The sequence below is a fragment of the Dreissena polymorpha genome, chromosome 6 (genome assembly GCF_020536995.1).
Source record: "Dreissena polymorpha isolate Duluth1 chromosome 6, UMN_Dpol_1.0, whole genome shotgun sequence".
In the NCBI taxonomy this organism is placed as follows: domain Eukaryota; kingdom Metazoa; phylum Mollusca; class Bivalvia; order Myida; family Dreissenidae; genus Dreissena; species Dreissena polymorpha.
In genome coordinates, this window is record NC_068360.1 from 65,323,615 (window position 1) to 65,338,643 (window position 15,029).

At 34.1% G+C, this 15,029-nt stretch overlaps 1 protein-coding gene across 6 annotated transcripts in view; it reads left to right on the top strand.

The window, feature by feature from the left end:
• The first annotated feature begins 3,115 nt into the window (after positions 1-3,115).
• The window catches only part of LOC127834601 (alpha-mannosidase 2-like), a 31,604-nt gene continuing 19,690 nt past the window's right edge, over positions 3,116-15,029 (top strand). The window contains exon 1 of one of the 6 annotated variants that reach the window (XM_052360609.1): positions 3,116-3,178. Coding sequence is in view for 1 of the 6 variants with exons in the window: in XM_052360604.1 (XP_052216564.1) it covers positions 10,976-11,000 (25 nt within the window). In the remaining 5 variants the exon portion in view is untranslated. Of the gene's footprint in view, positions 3,179-10,786; positions 10,811-10,834; positions 11,001-12,476; positions 12,766-15,029 lie in introns of those variants that run through there. The other 5 variants (XM_052360613.1, XM_052360604.1, XM_052360610.1 and 2 more) reach the window with 5 other exon arrangements.

The following is a 15,029-nucleotide window of genomic DNA, read 5'->3' on the forward strand; positions in this document are numbered from 1 at the left end:
TATCGCCTTTACGGTGACAAATGTTTTAATGCCACTGGTAGGGTGGCATGTAGCAGTCACACTGCCCGTCCTTCTGTCCGGACACCGTTTAGAGATTTTTTTCTAAACGTGTCCAGATATTTACCTGATTTTCGGTATGTGAGTCTACATGAATGACTTTAAGATCGAGTTTCGTTTCTGTTAATGAATTTATTTGCCAAGTTATGGACCTTGTATTTGGACATTTTCTCTAGAATAACAGTTTTGCGGACATTTTATCTAACCGCTTTCAGTTATTGACCTGATTTGTGGTGTATAAGTCTACCTTCATGACTTATAGATCAAGTTCTATTTCGGTCCATTAATTTTGAGAGAAGTTTCATGGACTTCTCCAATTTTCTCTGAAATAAAAAAAATTCGGATTTTTTCCCGACACGCTCTCAGATACTGATCTTATTTTTTTGGTGTTTGAAACTAAATATACCATTTTACCCAACTCTCTTTTTTATTTTTTACCAGTAACGACAGTTGAACAAAAGAAACAAATGTTGGCTTTATTGTATCTTAAGACGCCCGATGGTCTGAACATATATATGCAGCTGTAAACAAATTCTAGCGACGTATCGGCATTCTGAGATCTCTGATACATGCACGGCCCAAGTCTTATTTGGAAACCATGTATGTTCATTTTATCCGACCGCTTCTTTATTATGGAGGCCAAAGATCTATAAATAAACATTATTTATAGATCTTTGTGTATGTATAGTTCTTTGTTGAGACGCATTTGGGGTATTTGCTGTATTGAATGAAGAGTAGAATAAAATGCGAAAGCTAAAATATGTACCGGCGCAACGAAAGTTTGCAATATTAATTCTCTATAAAAACGATTTTTAACGAAAACATAATAATGCAGAATCTCAGACATATTCTCTTTAACAAAGTAATATCCAACTTATGTCGTGAATATTTCTCCACCAACAAAACAGTTTTGACCATGAAAACAACGAATCAGTACCTCTTTTCAGAACTGAATCATATCGATGGACATTTCTTCCAACAGCTATACGAGCGTACAATGTCCTTTGCCTGACTTGCACTTAACTCCAACTTTGTCCTTTTTCAAAGCCTCTCTTGGCGCAAAACTCATGACCTCGTCTGAATTATTCAATACCGTTATTACTCTAAGTTTTCGGACACTTTAATTTTTCGGACATCCCGTTATTGAACACAGTTAATTATTCATCGTTATTTTAATTGTTCGGACATCAAGGTTTTTTATCCATTATAAATGGCTCTAGATTTTCGGGCAGTACCTTTTACAGCGCTATTTTACCCAAAGATCTATAATTTAAAAAAAAGATTCGACCCAAAGCGAGTTCCCGGCGATTCTCGCGACGAGAGATAGTTTAATTAAGTGAGACAGTGACGCGCGTTATCTTATTGTTATAATCTTATCTACACATGTGAAGGCATGTGGTGTCACAAGCATAACAGTAAAATGGGGACATGGTATCATTAAAGAGAAAGCGTTTGCGCCTCTATCGCGATGTGTACTCAAAATGTTTATTGTCTTTTAATATTATTTATCAGTAAAAATTTAAGACAATATATTTGTATCCTGTTTTACAGTTTAATCTAAAATTAAACTTTTAACTTTTAACTTTTTTTTAAATTTTAATAAAGAATAGATCAGTTTTTGAATAAATAGAGCATCGCCGGAAAAGTTTAATATAAAGACATCAAATATATTTCAGCCTTTATTGTTTTAATTAATTTCAATATGATACATGATTAAGAAACACAAATACTTTTAACGTTTAAGGCAAGGTTTTGCATTTTTTTCTATAAAAAAGTAAGTCACGGCATAAAATCTTTGAAAGTTTCTCTACTGAATATCATTTGGAACTATTGTAGTTGAAATCACTTAATTTAGTTTCGGCTATAGCTTATTTTATAACCTCTATATTGATATTCAATATAAAGAAGTGAAACTCCAGCTGCTGGATGAAATGTTAATTTAGAAATAGTAAGGTTAAGGGCAAAAGCGGATATGTATTTTTCAATACGATGATTCGCATCGACGGGAACTGTTATACAGATTCGCTAATTAATATCTCGGAGACTATTCTGTGTGCAAGTGTTTATGACGTGATAATTAACGCGTAAACCTTCATTATTAATTCACGTTTAAAATACAGTCATCCATTGTAAGAAACCTGGGTGCTTTCCTGTACTCCAAGATGAACATCTCCAACACATATCAAGGACATGATAGATGTCTATAGACCAACGCGTAATCTACGTTCAGCACACCAATCGATGACACTGGTACCCTCAAAAAGCAAACAAGTGAAGTACGGTAAAAGGAGCTTCAAATCAGCTGCTCCTAAATTGTGGAACTCACCGCCATAATAGGTTAGGGACTGTCAAACACTTCAAAAGACAATTAAAGACCTACTATTTCGCGCAGGTCTACGGAAACTGATTAAATCAATATGTGCCATTCAGCTGCAATAAACTGCTAATGCACTTGCATTGTTCACAAATGTTGTTCTTTTTTTAATCCCATTTATAATAGTAATATTTCATGTGACGATTTTTATTGGTACTAATGTTTTTAACGGGCGACGAGTTTTTTTCTTACCATATGCTTAGTAAGATCTTAAATTGTTGTTTTACTATGTTATGGATATTTTATGCTTTTACAAGATTATGATATGTATACATTAATTGTACAGCGCCTTTGAACGTGTATTATTACATGAAAAGGGCGCTTTATAAATCTGGCATTGTAATGCCGGTCCGTCAGACGGTGCCAGCACCACAAATAACTAGTTGAAGCAAAGTAAAGTAACAACATCGAATAATTTAAATATTTATTTAATTTACATTTTAAGTCATTCTATATTTCTTTCTTTAATTATTATTTATCTAATCGCTTGTCTCACAATCACAAGTTATTTGCCTGTAAATCCATTTGTCCAAAACGAATCGTTCTCTTCGAGTGGCCAAAAGGTACTGAAGCCAAACAACAGTTTGGCCCTATTTATGCTCTTAGTAAGATGACGTCATACGCACGATTCAATGAATGACATCATATGACTAAGACAAATTTAAATGAATGACGTCATATAATAATATGGCGGAAAGAGAAAATACCGAGAAATACGTGTGAGTTAAAATGTAATTTATAACAAAGGTAATCATTATAATATGATGAATTAATTAATAATATGCATTAAACTTATCAATATAGTTATATGTTTATTATGATAATATGACATTTAATTATAAAAAAAATAAACAATGATTAATTGATGACATTGACATTCCTACTCAGGCCAATGGCAATGTACATTCTAACAACATTAATAATACGCTCTGTCATAGGTCATAGCAGTATATAATAATAACAACAATAATAATAATAATAATAATAATAAGATAATAATAATAATAATATGCAGCGTGTTGACGATAATATTTCATTATTGACGATGCTGCTTCAGCGAATCAGCTCGTCTAAGTTATCATACCGTGAACTAATTCTTCACAATGTCGACCTATGTAAAAGACCGAGCCAGCCCGATTGAGTTAGCTAAATTTTCTCAATTGACAATACATACCTAACTGATAAAAAATATCATTGAAAAAGGTAAAGGCAGCTTGGTTCCCGTTCTTTTTCAAATTTATCGAGAGGTTCGGGACAGGAACAAACCCATATTTTTTCTTACCCAAATTTTGTTGTACCCAATTTGTTTTCGTACCCATTTTTTTCGTACTCAAATACTTTACATACCCAAATTTTGTTTGTACCCACATTTTTTTCGTACCCAAAATTTGTATCTCTAAAAATCTATGTACCGGTATTTAAGCTGAATGGGTCAAGTTTCCCACAGGTAATACTTCCCCGTACCCCGGGTACTTTGAAGTAGACTTCACCGTACACCGATTTTCAAATGATACTTTTGGGTACCCCAGTATACTTACCCCATCTTTCCTAATAACAAAATTCGTACCCAAATTGTTTTTCTTACCCAAAATTTTTCGTACCCAATTTTGTTCGTACCCATTTTTTTAGTACCCACATATTTTTTTACCCATTTTTTTTTCGCACACAAATTTGTGTTCGTACCCAAAAAAAATTTTTTGGCATAATTTGTTCGTACCCAAAATGTTCGTATCCAAATTTTTTTTTCGTATCCAAAATTGTCGTACCCACATTTAAAAAAAAACAAAAACAAACAAACAATTGGGTACGAAAATTTTGGGTACGAAAACAATATGCCAAAAAGCCTCTTGTTGTTAATAAAGTTTTACAAAGAACTGTGGATTGTCTAAAAGTCAATGTACACTGCAGCTATGCCAAATCTTAAATTAAGGATGCAGATAAATGACAAGCAATACAAATTACACAATTGTGGTGATGTAGATAAACTTAAATTGATGCTTTTATATCCATCCTTTTCAAATCCTCCTCACACCAGTACTGTCAGTACTTTAATTTTTGAATGGGGACGTCAATGTTTGATTAACAGAAAACAGGTTACTGTCCTATTGGTGTGTGTTATATCTGGCACGACACGCCTCGTCGTTCTTTAATTTAAAGCCTTATATATATCTTATATGTTATATATTGGAGGAATATATAAAAACACAATAGCTTATCCAGTGATCAGTTGGTGTTATTTATAGTGACCAATGTCCGTCTGTCAAAATGGACGTAATCGTTTCTCGTAAGTGTTTAGTCCAGTCATTCTACAGTTTGACCTTAAAAAAATTGCAACAGAAAATGTTTTACATTTTTTATTTATCTTATATAGTTATTGAAAAAATATGAAAAATCTAGAATAATCAAGGGACTTTATTAAAATAATGAATTTTATTTTTCCTATTATAAATATTAAAGAATTGTCACAAATACCCCACCGTACCTAAGCTACTCTTCAACTCGGAGGATTTTTTAGTATTTGTAAACGATGACATCGGCGTCGATGAAGGTCGTTGGTGATTTCAATGGGATTCCTGCTTCAGTTTTTGAGAAAAAAACAACATTTATAGGTGAGTTTTCGTTATTTACAGGCCATATCTCTTGTGCCACAAGTATGTAAGCCATTTAAAGTGCCAAAATACAAATGTTACATGTTTTCGCGGTTTAAGATTGAGCAACATTATTTAGTAATATTTTCTCGCTTTGAGTGGCGTTCTTCTTTCAAAAACACAAAATATAAGTTGCATTTATAAAATTATCAATCATAATCACCATTAAACACACATTTTTGGGTTGAAACACTTTCCGCGGGAATGCAGATACTGCATTAATACTCAAGTACGGAAGCGCGTTTCTGTCAAAATTTCAATTTTGACTTACTTATATACTAATCACTTAAAAAGTCTAAAGCTACCAAACAGACATAAAATGCTTATATTTTCCTTTGCTTGCATGTTTCAGTTTAATCCAGCAGATGTGTGACAGATGTTCAGACATTTGACAAAGCATTTGGTGACCAGTCTGTTTTTGTAAGTATTTCATGCGTTTTGAAAAAGACAGAAAATTAGTAAATCCAATATATTTTTGCTAACCTAGTTATCTATGCAATGTTAAATACATACATAACAATGTCATCAATGGATCATTGTTTAAGCTCATGTTAATTAAGGTTATTTGGCCTTCTGTTGTCATCCTCTTTTAGGCTTTCTAGTTGGACGCTTCATGAATACTTGCATCTGTCGGATTCACTTATTTATATAGTGACCATTACCAGAAATGATTTCAAACAAAATTGCCCCCATAACAAACATTATATTTTTTTATTATGTATTTCAGACAATAACATGGAAATGATTCACCTGATGTCTTGCGGTTAAAGTTAGAAATCCTGACATGTGAGTATTATTGTGTCAAAAATAATGAATTTAATATATTGTATCTTTCAACAATCTGATGAAATCTGCTATAACTTCTTATAAGCACCAAGCATGCTCTATTTTGAAACTACAACCAGACCAACATTTTACTTATAAATATGGTGTAATACAAGTGTACAGGTTCAACGTTTATATATTATTAAAAATAAATGCAGTAATGCAACAAAAATATTGTATTCAGTAAGTGTGTAACATAAACCTAACAGTTGTCTCCTCTTTATATTACAGAATGGATATCCAGATTTGCTGTATATGTCACCATGCAGTTGAAAACAGCGAACGCTCTAAATTTACAGTAATAGGATGCACTGGAATAAATGATGCTAGCATGAAAACAGACAGGATAATGTTAATGCTGTTCCAGGAAATTTTGTCCACATTGCATGTCGAAAGACCTACACAAACGCTAATGTTATTGCCCGGCATACCAAAAAAAACCTTATTCCAAACACCCGATATGAGAGGTCTAAAGCTGATGTATTGAATTATCAAGAACATTGTATATTTTGTGGTTATTCTGCTTAATACAATGACAGAAAACGTGGTTTCGATGTATTTACAGTAAGGCCATTAGAGTTTCAAAAAACTATAATAGAGTTGTGTTCAGCTAGAGGAGATGACTGGGCTGATAAGGCCCGGGGCAGGATAGAATATGTAAATGACCTACCAGCAGTTGATGCAGTTTACCACCAGTCCTGCAGCACCAATTTTAGAACATTTAAAGACATACCGACAAACTTCAGCAGTCTTACCGATCCCAAAACGATGACATCACCAATACGAGGCAGACCCACGAACGAAGCAGCACATCCAGCTTTTTAACAAGTGATCTCATCATTAAAAGAAAGTGACGATGAGCAAATAACAGTTACAGATTTAGTTGACCAAATGAAAATATATGTGGAGAAACTGCATATGGTGTACAATACACATAGCAGAAACTAGAGGAACATTTTGCTGAGTCAGTAATAATCACAGACATTAATGGAAAATTAGGTGTGGTCACATTTGGAAGAACTGCAGCTTCAATATTACATAACTTCTATTCACAAGGAAAGTTAGATAATGCTGAGGCCCAAAAAGTGAATGTTTTAAGAACAGCAGCTAAGTTAATTCAAATGATATCAAGGATCTTAAAAGTGACAAATCAGTTTATCCAAATTCGGATGATATCGCCAATAAGCAGTTTGTGCATGAAAGCTTATTACTCTTTTTAAGAGAAATATTTTCGGGGAGTCGGATGTAAAATTGTCATCAATAGGTCAAGCCATTATGCAAGCTTGTCGACCTAGAACTATCATAGCTCCATTACAGTTGGGGTTGGCTGTTCAACTCCATCATCATTTTGCGTCAAGGTATCTCATTGAAGTGTTGAATAGCCTTGGATTTTGTTTGTCTTACTCTGAAGTGCAGATGTTCGAGTCAAGGGCATTTTTGACAAACAAAACAAATATTGAAAACTAGCATGGAGACATTTTCATTCAATATGTGGGTGACAATGTTTACCATAATCTACGGACTTTGGATGGACACAATACCTTTCATGGTATGGGTATGATTGCCTGTGTTACACCGAGAAACTTTGGTTATAAACCAGTGACAAGAAGGCGAAGAAAATTATACTTTACAAAATGCACTCAATTGGCTACAAGAAAAGAGAAGTTCTTGTCAAACCCAGAGAATAAAAAGAATTTCATTTCCATGTTGGGAACAGAATTAGAAGGAAACGGATATCGTTGTGTTCACGCTGTCCATGATGCTGATCGGTTGATTGTAGAAACTTCTTTAAAATTAGCGGAAACATCAAATGTAACCATTATTGGTGAAGATACGGATTTACTTGTATTTCTGTTACATTACAATTCGCCCAGCAAATCGGTCTTCTTCAAGTCAGCTACCAGTGCTACAGCCTCCAAGAGATTGCGAGTGTGGAATATTCAGAAGACAAAACGGGTATAAGGTCTCAGCTGTTCCCATATCCTGCCTGTAATACATGCTCTCACTGGATGTGATACTACCTCACAGATGTATGGCACAAGCAAAGGAGCGGCACTGAACAAGTTTCTGGCAGATCTTGTTACACTTGCGGAGGCATTCACAGAACAGTCCACTGAAGAAAGCATAGTAAAAAATGGAGAAAAGATACTTGTTAGTCTGTATCATGGTGGATTGGTTGAAGAAGGGTTAGGGTTACGCTTCAGGAAATTTACGAGGAAGATAATGGAAAGTACAACCCATGTGCAGGTCCAAACATTACCACCTACCTCAAGGGCGGCTAAGTATCACAGCCTGCGCTCATATTTTCAAGTCCAGGAGTGGATAGAAGCTGACCCACGACTGCTGCCAACTGAATAGGGTTGGGATCTTAATAACAACAGACTTCTACCCGTGAAAACAGATTTACCCCCTGCCCCAGAGAACCTTCTTAACATGATTAAATGCAGATGCAAACTAAATTGTGATTTTTAAAAATGCACATGTAGACAAGATGGACTTGAATGTACGACTGGATGTTCAGAGTGCCAGGTTGTTCGTTGCACTAACACAACAAGTAGACGGGAATCAGACGATTCTGACTCAGACTTTTAATTATAAGAACTTGGTTTAACATTTGTATAAGACTTTCTTACATGCGCCTGATACTTGTGATCAAACATGAACGTAAAGTGGCAATCATATATCCTATTGAGGTTATGTTCGTATTGCATTGATGTTTGCCCCACCCACTTTTTCAATATTGTTTTATGTTTAATTAATAAGTAACTCGCTTTAAATAAATGTACAGATAGCTAAATAATATATATCTCTATTATTTGCTACTTTCTGTGTGTCGGCTTATGTTCCAATATTGAAATTAAACTGCTCTTCTGAACACTACTAAGCTGTAGCAGACGATTTATATCTAAAAAATTAAGTGTTTACATAGTAAATTGTTTCATTTTTTTACAACATTTCCCCTGCTTAGATTTTTCTAGATTTTTTATATTTAATATGTAATAGATCCTAGATGGTAAATTAAAAGGTTTCGTTTCTGTTGCAATTTTTGATGGCTATTTTAAGGGTATTTTGACTGGACAAGTTGGCTTGGCGACACATGAAGACATGAAGATTGACTTTTGACGTCGAGGTTGCCATATCTTCTTTTATCAAATTTGTTCATGGAAGAAATACGTTAATATGTTGGGTGTATAGTAAGAAAGACCTTTTAAGAGGTGAAGGCAAAAGCATGCAACATCAGTTGACGATTTAATAAGGTGTAAATTGAATAATTACAAGTAATACATGTAGTTTATTATGGTGTTCGGTACCGATCTTGGGTCAATGCAAACATTCTCCTTTTTTATAAACATAATATGCCATAGTTTCAGTATGGTTCGTCACTGCTTACACGTTTTATGGCGGGAAGACAATATCATGTTATTTTACTGACTTTTTCGCTCAATATTTGTATTCCTTCACAACGATTCCTTCGCTGACTTTCGCTCAATATTCGTATTCCAACAACAGTATGTTAATTCGTTTATAAATAGACGCAATGTCACAATCACGAATATCAACAACGTCATCGACTTTCAATCCCAACAACTTGTGCCATCTGTTGGCTAATCGATGACAAATTGATCGGATTTCTGTTTTAAGCCCATAATTCCCCATCTGCCTCACTCATTACAAGTCTTAAATTACGGCATTATTCTGTAACAAACATGTGTTGCTAAGGCTTATGTCTTAATTATTGTAGAACAAAACAGACTAATTGAAGACTTCATATGTCAATATGTCGCAACAGCTAGGTGGTAAGCTATGCGTAAAAACGTTCAAAGCACATGTGTTGAGCATTCCGTTGATTATATTTATTTCGGAAATGCCGAACACATTATGTATACACGTAATACATTGAATTTACTTTCTACGTATATAGGTCTGAATGGAATTATCTAATCTTTGTTTATTGAAAGCTCTTTGATTTTACCAGATTGCGTGCTCTGTTTCTCTTATCTGCTGACTTTTCGATCATGTGTATAACAACCGGATTAAGGTCATAACACCTGGCAGATGAATGCCTGAGGGCAGTGGACCATTACATTTGCGTTATTGGGTAAATTATTATGTATACCTGTTAAAAACAATGTTTTAACCAAACATGCTTTGTTTGTTTTGTTTTTCTTTCTTTTTATAACATTTCACGTGAGAGATTTCCAAGATATTAAGTTATATTTATATTAAAGTAGAGAAAGAAGAGTGCGACACAATAAAATTATTGCACATTGATTAATTGCTTTAATATAAATATCTTAATTGACAAACAAACATAACAGTATTTTTGAATATTGTTCGTATCTCATTTTTCGGTAATAATGGTATTTGTACAAGGGCTAGTAAAATCCTTTACATATGATCACCACGTGCAGGTTCCCATTCCGAAAATCCCAAGTAGACAGTACTCTTGGATACTTAGAAGAAATTTAAACTTTTCATTTTTCTTGCAAATTGTCAGCACAGAGGTGTCGAGTATCTCATAATATATGGCAAAAGCCCGCCATATGTTACGTTGTCACGTGTCCTTCTTGAATTCCGTAACTGTTATTCTTCTTCCCACTCAGTCTTACTGTATTCCTGCTCAACCTCATGAGATAATTGATACCGACACTTTACATACTACTACTATGCCTTTATCTTAACATCGTAATATGCGTGTTATCACTTCACGCACACTTTCATGTTTAAAGTTGTATCATTCGCCTCCAATTGGTTATTGCTTGAACTGGTTAGACTTGCTTAAAACTTAAACGTACTATGAACATCTATGGAGAAGAATTATTAAAAGTTTTTAGTAAATTGTTCATCATTGACTGAAGACAATTCATAAATTATATGTCAATATTGTGATCGCAAGACGTTAATGGTGAGTTTACTAGGATATGTGACTTTAAATGCCAGGTCTATTTGCTCCGTTATCTGGTATTCTGGGTCACTGTGGATTACGTTTACTATCAGTACATGTGCAATAGGAACTAATGCAGGTGCCATAGCAGTTAAAAATTGGATTCATGAACAATTATTACATTTTATGCGCATACAAATGGGACGTATATGTAAGTAGCAAGCTCACATGTTATGTTGTTATTGTTTTCCCCATCTGTCTTTCCCCCCCCCCCCCCCCATCTTGTGTTATGGTTTTAATCAGTAACGGAGTGCTACATGACTTAGTATTCTACCTGTGTAATACGAATGTTAAGAACTAGTGGTATGTTCAAGTATTATTTCAGTGATAAATTGATCAGTATATTACCGTTTGATTGCAAACACAACTACGAATAGAAACAACTAAGCAGACGAAAAACGTCGCCTTTTATTACCAGTAGCATGTTCGAACTACAAATGCTTATCTGAGACGGAACTTTACGCTCATAAATTAAGCGAAGTTTTAACAGAACACGACCGATTTCATTCAGGAAGCGTGATGTAACTAGCTTCATTTTTTGTAAATTCGCCATTTGCGGCACACGAGTAAACAATCGATGCGACGATTTTTTTGCTTTTAAATAGATATGTCTACACAAGTAATATTTTGTAATAAAGCAAATGAGCCACTCTCTGGAACAACCAAACTTAATGCAAATGCGTAAAGAGTCTACCCAGATTAGCCTATGCAGTTCGAACAGTCTTATCAGAACTTATCAAGGACGACACATTCCGCTCTTCTATGCGAAAAATCTATTTTATGCGGTAAGTGTTGTCCCTAATGAGCATGCACACGCTAATCTGCTATGACACTTTCGCACAAACATTAAGCCCAGTTTTCACAGAGCGGAGCTAAAATACATGCAAAATGTAGATTTGTCAAAATCAAGTTTGTTTGTTTCGTTATTCAATTAACCTGTCATCTCGACTAAATTTCTTCTAAATAAAGACGCTTTTAAAAACAAAAAACCTGTCCCTCTTTCCATGCATATAAAATATTTAAACAGTGTTATTCTTCTGAAATTGCTTAAAATGCAGCGCTATAATAGCTTTGATAATGCCTCCAATGGATTTCGAATGAAAGCCTACACAAATCGCGCACGTCAATGTGATTTGTAAATCTTTAACGCACGTGTTACTGTCATCAATAGTGCGAATTAGTATTCACGTGTTTTTTATTTATGTGTTTTTTACTGTTATTTATTTTCCTAAGTAGAGGGGTATTTATATCCGTTTATAATACTGTGTGGTCGTCAATATATTCGATTACAACAACATAGAGCGTAAAATGTACCCTCGCGGCTGTGTCGCTTGAGATTTGAATAAACATGAGACAAACGAGCATAGACAATACAATGATACGCATATGTATTATCTCTTTATGCTTCGTGTCGATATTTATGAACTTCATGATCGTCTACGAGATAATACCATATAAACCGCAAATACGTTTACAACGCGGCCGCACTTAAATACATTCACAATTACACGCTATATTTAACCTAATCATCGTCCGACATTATCCGTAAGGACAAACGACAAATATCGAATATACGATGAAGACATTTCACTTGCATTTGACCACGTCCATATACCCATTTCACTCGCGTACGGTATTTATTACCTATTTTTAGAATTACGGTTATCCACGGATTTCGACGGAATATTCATGAGGGCAAGTTTAAATATTTTGTATAGGCCATAGTACCTGAATGTAAACAGAACATGGGTAGAATGTCAATAAGGCGTTTGCAAACACAGGTACGCTTAACATGTACAGAGGACGAATGTGATAGAACTTGCGATACGTGTCACAGGGTATGTTATCTATTTTTACAGTTTGTGTGCGTGGTTTAAAACTGTTTTAAATTACATTCGTGTAATTGATGCCTTAAGGTACTTATTGCTTTATCCGTCAAATTATAAGTTAAAGGATTATATTAATGCAGCTTTGTATTATCTTATTTAGGTTGAATTAATGCATAAATTCGACGTAGCATTATCTTATTACGGTTGATTTATTGTATTAATGCAGCACTGTATTAACTTATAAAGGTTGAAATATTGTATTAATGCAGCACTGTATTAATTGATTAAGGTTGAAATATTGTTTTAATGCAGCACTGTATTATCTTATAAAGATAGAATAGTGTATTAATGCAGCACTGTATTATCTTATAAAGATAGAATAGTGTATTAATGCAGCACTGTATTATCTTATAAAGATAGAATAGTGTAATAATGCAGCACTGTATTATCTTATAAAGATAGAATAGTGTATTAATGCAGCACTGTATTATCTTATAAAGATAGAATAGTGTATTAATGCAGCACTGTATTATCTTATAAAGATAGAATAGTGTATTAATGCAGCACTGTATTATCTTATAAAGATAGAATAGTGTATTAATGCAGCACTGTATTATCTTATAAAGATAGAATAGTGTATTAATGCAGCACTGTATTATCTTATAAAGATTGAATAGTGTATTAATGCAGCACTGTATTATCTTATAAAGATTGAATAGTGTATTAATGCAGCACTGTATTATCCTAATAGGATTGAAATAGTGTTTTAAAGCAGCACTTATTATCTTTTTAACGTTGAATTATTGTATTGATATGTATTTAATTTTTGAATATCTTTAACGAACTGATCATGGTGTTTATTTACGAAGCTCACCATTGCAAACATCGCATTCGGTGTCTTAAATGTGCGCTGACATTTCAGGAGTTTACCAAAAGCACATTGGAAATAATAAAAGGCAAACTTGCGTAAACGTTTTTTAATATTGTATAAAGTTATACAAGGGTAAATTCCATATAGCAATTTAATCATTTTGTGTAAATGCTTGTTCAGATTGACAACATGTTCTTTATCTAAAAATACAGACTATAATTAAGGACCAATCTTTGTAAAAATATTTGAATGTGAAATTATGTTCCGAATTGGGAACATTAGTCGTCAAACTGAACCGTGAACAGTTTCGCGTTACACACGTTTTGCCGTGTGTTAGTGTATCGACATTATGACCATGTTTTTATTCAATTGAGGTAGCACTGTACAAACATAAACTGTTAAATAATCAAATCAAATCTCGCGAAACATTGTTTAACGCTTTATTAGCTCATCTATTTTTTGAAAAAAATTATGAGCTATTGTCATCACCTTGGCGTCGGCGTCGGCGTCTGCGTCGGCGTCGGCGTCCGGTTAAGTTTTGCGTTTAGGTCCACTTTTCTCAGAAAGTATCAATGCTATTGCATTCAAACTTGGTACACTTACTAACTATCATGAGGGGACTGGGCAGGCAAAGTTAGATAACTCTGGCGTGCATTTTGACTGAATTATGTGCCCTTTTTATACTTAGAAAATTGAAAATTTTGGTTAAGTTTTGCGTTTAGGTCCACTTTTTTCAGAAAGTATCAATGCTATTGCATTCAAACTTGGTACACTTACTTACTATCATGAGGGGACTGGGCAGGCAAAGTTAGATAACTCTGGCGTGCATTTTGACAGAATTATGTGCCCTTTTTATACTTAGAAAATTGAAAATTTTGGTTAAGTTTTGTGTTAAGGTCCATTTTATTCCTTAAGTATCAAAGCTATTGCTTTCATACTTGCAACACTTACTAACTACCGTAAGGGGACTGTGCAGTCAAAGTTATGTAACTCTGACTGGCATTTGGACGGAATTATGGGCCCTTTATACTTAGAAAATTGAAAGTTTGGTTAAGTTTTGTGTTTTGGTCCACTTTACCCCTAAAGTATCATAGATATTGCTTTCATACGTGGAACACTCGCAAACTATCATAAGGGTACAGTAAAAGGACAAGTCGCATAACTCTGGATGTCATTTTTACGGAATTATGGCCCTTTTTTGACTTAGTAACTTTGAATATATGGTTAAATTTTGTGTTTCGATCCACTTTACTTCTTAAGTATCAAGGCTATTGCTTTCAAACTTCAAATACTTTCATGCTATCATGAGGTTACTGTACCTGGCAAGTTGAATTTTACCTTGACCTTTGAATGACCTTGACTCTCAAGGTCAAATTATTAAATTTCTCTAAAATTGCCATAACTTCTTTATTTATGATTAGATTTGATTGATACTTTGACAAAACTATTCTTACCTGACATACCACAATAGACTCCACCC